This window comes from Syngnathus typhle, linkage group LG19 (assembly GCF_033458585.1).
Source record: "Syngnathus typhle isolate RoL2023-S1 ecotype Sweden linkage group LG19, RoL_Styp_1.0, whole genome shotgun sequence".
Taxonomy (NCBI): Eukaryota; Metazoa; Chordata; class Actinopteri; order Syngnathiformes; family Syngnathidae; genus Syngnathus; species Syngnathus typhle.
The window spans coordinates 2,994,054-2,999,474 of NC_083756.1; the positions used below are offsets into that span (position 1 = coordinate 2,994,054).

The 5,421-nt window shown below is 40.0% G+C and overlaps 1 protein-coding gene across 1 annotated transcript; it reads left to right on the forward strand.

Moving 5' to 3' along the window:
• Nucleotides 1-1,461: 1,461 nt before the first annotated feature.
• LOC133143631 (synaptobrevin homolog YKT6-like) lies at nucleotides 1,462-4,182 on the forward strand. The gene is given in 9 exon segments (XM_061265692.1): nucleotides 1,462-1,484; nucleotides 1,776-1,916; nucleotides 2,180-2,262; nucleotides 2,400-2,500; nucleotides 2,579-2,683; nucleotides 2,780-2,795; nucleotides 2,798-2,838; nucleotides 3,102-3,203; nucleotides 3,278-4,182. Coding segments are annotated over 8 exon segments (588 nt in total). The 5' UTR covers nucleotides 1,462-1,484; nucleotides 1,776-1,812; the 3' UTR covers nucleotides 3,314-4,182.
• The last annotated feature ends 1,239 nt before the right edge of the window (nucleotides 4,183-5,421 follow it).

A 5,421-nucleotide genomic window follows, 5' to 3' on the forward strand; every position in this document is an offset into this window, starting at 1 on the left:
AAGAAAGACAATTGGTGTCACCTGTTAACTCATTGAATAGTTTACTGATTTGGACAGGGCAATTTTATAATCTGGTCAATTAGATCATACTTTATTACTCCTGATGTACGCGTATTAGTCAAACCTCCTCATGACGCCATTTGGGTGCATTTTTGCCTGGCTCTTTGTAACAATCTGAAAAAAGAGATGTACTCTTATTGCTTTCCACGTCATGAAATCCATCCATTGTCCTGAAGTGCTTATCCTCACGCAGCTAGCCTATTCCAGCTGGGGGCACATCCTGAACTGGGTGCCAGGCAGTGGCAGGACCCACATCATTCCTATCCCACCTTCCAAAAAAATAAAAACAAGTAGGAGCGGTCAATCGGCCTATCATGAATGTTTTTGAAATGTGGGATGAAACCTGCGCATGCAAACATGCAAAGCCCACACGAGATGGCACTAAAGCCTGCGCAAATCAAGCATTAGATATCAAAATTCCACCACACTAGTGTCATGTAAAAAAAAAAAAAAAAAAAGTCTCAAGATGACAACCATGGAAACAAATGGATGGCATCATGACTCCTGACTGTTTCATGCAAAGATGTGCGCTGCACTTTTGAAGCACTGAACCGAACTGACCCAAATTGCAAATAGGCTGTTTTTTGTTTGTTTGTTTTTTTCATGCTCACTGTGGCACCTCTTTTTTCGCTTTTGAAAGCTTTTGATTGTACAGCCCACTAGTGGTAATCCTAGGATTGGACAAACCTTCACACATCATAATACAAGGGAAGCAAACTAACTCAAAACCTACATTTCGCATACGCAAGCAGAAATGACAAATGGTCACATCGTAAAGATTTAATTGCAGGCAAACAATACTATAAATATCATAAGCACACAATATACCGTTTTTTTCCGTGTATAGTGCGCAAAATTTAACGAATTTATTGTCCTAAAATCTGGGGTGCGTATTATACATGGGTACAAAAAAATTTTTTTAATTTTTTTTTTTTTTATTTATTTATATATTTTTTTTTAAAGAAAGTCATGGTACAACAAAACCAACAACAGGACTGACCGACAAAGTCGTGGAACAAAAAGACAGGGTGACATTACCAAAGACAGGAACAGAATGACAGTAACACATGCAATGATCCAACGGTGAGCGAGGGGCAGACAGGACTTAAATACAAAACACGTTACATCGATTGAGGTGACACAGGAAGAGAGGGGCGACGCGAACAGAAACTATGGCAACCTAGACACATAGCAAAACTGGGGACGAGACATGACAAATCTCCCCCGAAATAAAACTCACCTTTCTTCTTGTTTGTTGTCAATCGCGCATCGCATTCAGCCATCCTGCCCAACACACTTAGTCAAAAAAATCCATAATTGACGACACATCGTTTGATGCGATGGTGCAATCCTTGATGGTGTGTTATTGTCAAATATTGTTTGTTTTTTAATCTCCATCGCGGTTTTTGTTTTTTTAAAACCGGGTAAGTTAGCCGGGAGGCCTTGGGAAAACAAGCTAGCATTTGTAGCTAAGCACTACTCGGCCTAACTTTGTACAAATATTCGTGGACTTAGTTTGCACTACAGTGGGATAGGCTCTTGTAATCAATGTCTTGACGTCATGTAAAGCTAAACTAAAATGTACATTCTTAATTTCAACACGTAACATGGTGGCTACTTGCACTAGTTAGCTTCCAAACAACGCTGATTTTGTGTGATAGTATTGCTGAGGCGGATAATGCTTGTCATCTGACCCATGTCCCATTCCACTTTAGATTAACCGGCGTCTGCTGAGAGGGAGCAGGCGGCACCATGAAGCTTTACAGCATGAGCGTCCATTATAAAGGAGCTACGAAAGCCAACCTCCTGAAAGCGGCCTTCGACCTCTCATCCTTCAGCTTCTTTCAGAAATCCAGGTGGGTTTTCCTACTCATTTTCAACTGTGATTTTTAATGTCATCTTTCATTTCTTTGGTGGTTATATAAATGTTAATAATATTATATTATTGTTTAATGCTACTCTGAGATTTCTCTAGTCCTTCCCTCAAGCTGACTCATATTCTTGTGTGGAATCAAACCTTTAACAAACAGCTCATTTTAATTACAATGTTCCAAATTGCTGCAGATGCAAGATTACAGTGCTGATTTTTTCTTTTGTATATTGTCATGTTGCCCTGTAGCATCCAGGAGTTCATGTCCTTCACCAGTGCCTTGATTGTTGAGCGGACAACGGTTGGAAGTCGTGCCTCTGTCAAAGAACAAGGTATTAAAAGAGACGCTGGAGCTCTTGCTAATAATTCAACGTATTTCCTCAGATAATGACCCGATTTTCTCATCTCAACTGGTAATTGTGACAATGTGAAAAGGTTGGGTTTTTACAAGTAGAAAACTCTCCAACAGATTACCTGTGTCACGTGTACGTGAGGAATGACAACCTGGGTGCGGTGGTCATAGCAGACACGGAATACCCACAAAGAGTCTGCTTCTCACTGCTTGACAAGGTGAGCACATCATCGATGATCCCCATTACATGTGCGCATGGAGTATCTGTTTTCTATTGACGGTGATTTGTGTTTTAGGTGTTGGAGGAATTTTCTAGACAGGTGGACAGTATAGACTGGCCCTCTGGCAACCCAGACACCATTAACTACAAGGCCCTAGACATTCACCTTGCCAAATATCAGGTAGGTCGGCTCTCACTTAGCTCATAATAAAAAAAGCTTATAACAATATGTGTGTGTGAAAGGAAGGTTTACCTGACTCCTTGTTTTCTGATTCAGAACCCAAGGGAAGCAGATGCAAAGTGCAGGCAGAGCTGGACGACACAAAAATAATTTTGGTATTGAAAACCTGTCTTGTCGTTTTTTTAGATTTATTTTTCTTAGCACTCAAATATCACATAAGCGCCATCATGCCAGTGGGCAAAAAAAAAAAGCCTGTATAGTGGTGGTACAAGTTAGATTTGAAATCATTCCCCATTGAAACGAATGGAAATGCCATTAATCAGTTCCAAAAAAGTGTTTATAATAGTCAATGATACTGCTATGATAAACACTATTAGGCCATACATGTAAAATTGTGTTTGTGGTCTGGTGTGTGTAGCACAAGACCATGGAAAGTCTGTTGGAGAGAGAAGAGAAACTGGATGACCTGGTGGCCAAGTCAGAGCACCTGGGGACCCAATCCAAAGCTTTTTATAAGACTGTGAGTACCAGGCATCTATTTAAAACAAGTCTACGATTTAATTACTCGTCTAACCCCCCCCCCTTCCTTTATAGGCAAGGAAACAGAACTCCTGCTGCGAGATCATGTGATGTCGTGGCTTCGTCCCCACGGACACGCCTCAATCACTTTCACTCTGTCTTGGCCTTTCTGCTCGTCCCAATCCAACATCGAGCGCCAGCCACACAATCTCAACGCCTCATGGTGGAGGTCGGCAGCCGGCGCGATTTTCCACCATTGGAGCTGGATTTGTTTCCAAGGAACGTTTTGGAGGACAAACCCGCCTCTTTGTCTTTCGTTGAAACCATCTAATGTCATTGGGATTGCATCATGTCTTAAATGTGGCTTTTTTCCCCCCCCTCAATGACCTGGCAAACAAAAGTGTTTGTTGCTCATCAGCTTTTTGATGTTTATTGAAATGGTCAACATTCCACTGTGGCTGATTGTGTATTTGTGAGGTCTTAATGCACATTTTAATGAACATGTATCGCTCGCCCATCACAATGATGGAGAGTTAGCAAGACTCCATACCCAAGCCCAATTGAAATCATCCAAAAACACTACAATAGACTTGCCGGTACTAATTTGGCCAAGTGACACTCCAATATGGCCCCATGTATTTGGTTTTTACACACACACGTGTGTGCGTATTTGACGTGTCTGCTTGCATTCATTAATGATGAAGAAATGCCTTTGGTTGCATTTTAGATGTTTCGATGCTTTCTGCTCTGTGTATGTTTCTGCACGAGATATGAATGGCTGAATAATGAGTGACTGCGTGTGTGTGCCTTTTGGCTTTTACTGTGTAAACTGTTGTGCAATACCTCCATGATCTGGTGTCTCTTAAACGGAAGCATTACTCATAAGAGGTCAGCAAATGGGCCTTTGTATACTTGGCTTATGAGTACTGTTAGCCTGTGCAAGGTTGAATCTTGATTTAATAAACACTTGTCTAGATTAACACTTATGTTGTTTGTATTCTTTGTAATTCTGTGGTTTTTATTATTGGGGAGGTGGGTTCAACATTGTTGCATATACAAGAAAAATGCTATTACCGACATAAGAAGATAATGACAGACTAGACCACTGAACTTTTAAAAGGGGGATCTGATCACGATTCATAACTTTAACACAGTAATATAAACAGGCTGACGTTCCCGTCATGTCAAATCATCAATATGCACACTCAGCTTTTCTATGAGGGCGGTCCAAACTTCAACAAAAACGTTTACGTCCAAGAGACGCGTAGATTGGCATCACAACAGCGATTCTTCACGCGCTGCTGTGAGTCAAAAGTAAATCAAAAGTAAATATTACTTAATATTAAATATCACAAAGTGGCCATGGTAATACTGTTGATTTTATGAACTTGTAGACGTGACACAAACTATGACTTTCTGAAAGATATTGTAAATGACAAGAGCAAAATTCACTTGTTTTAAGTTTGAATAATAACACACAACTTTGCATTACTTATAACTCCTGTTTAAAATGTTCGTGAGGCAAAAATTATTTTTGACTTTAAGGGATTTCAGACAGTTTGTTCATGTTATCGGACTCTTCAGATATGAATGAAAGGCAGAATTTGTGTTTTTAGAGTTGGTCACATCTGCCTGGGTGGCTTATATTTGGTTATTGTGTCATTTAAAAAATTAAGACAATTGGAACAATGAAATGTGTTTTATAACAGTGTGTATTTGCATTTTGTAGTTAAAAAATGTCCCAAAAAATTATTGCCCCCCAGGCCCCTTCACTTTATCAAATCTGGCCCTCCTTGCAAAAAGGTTGGACACCCCTGATTTAGTCTAAAAACCGTGGACCGAGGTGCAAAACAATGCCAAATTTGCGCCCGACCTCGCTGCCAACATTTCAGAGGTAAGAAAGTGAACCCCGAAAGAACGCAAATTTGTCGTAATTAGTCGTCTCTCGTCATGAACAACGCTTGTTTTGAGTCAAAATTTGGACTTCAATCAATGGACGAAATTGTAAAGTGTTGTAGTGTTAAAGAGCCTTACTAATATATTTTCACGCCTTTATTTTGGAAATTTGGGTCAAGACTATTTTCTTATCTTGCATGTTTTTACTTTGCGACTGCGCCACCTTGCGCCTCTTTTCTACACTATAGTATAGCATAGCATAGCATAGTATAGTGTAGCATAGCATAGCATAGCATTATTTTGTTTTGACCCTTTTGGAAACA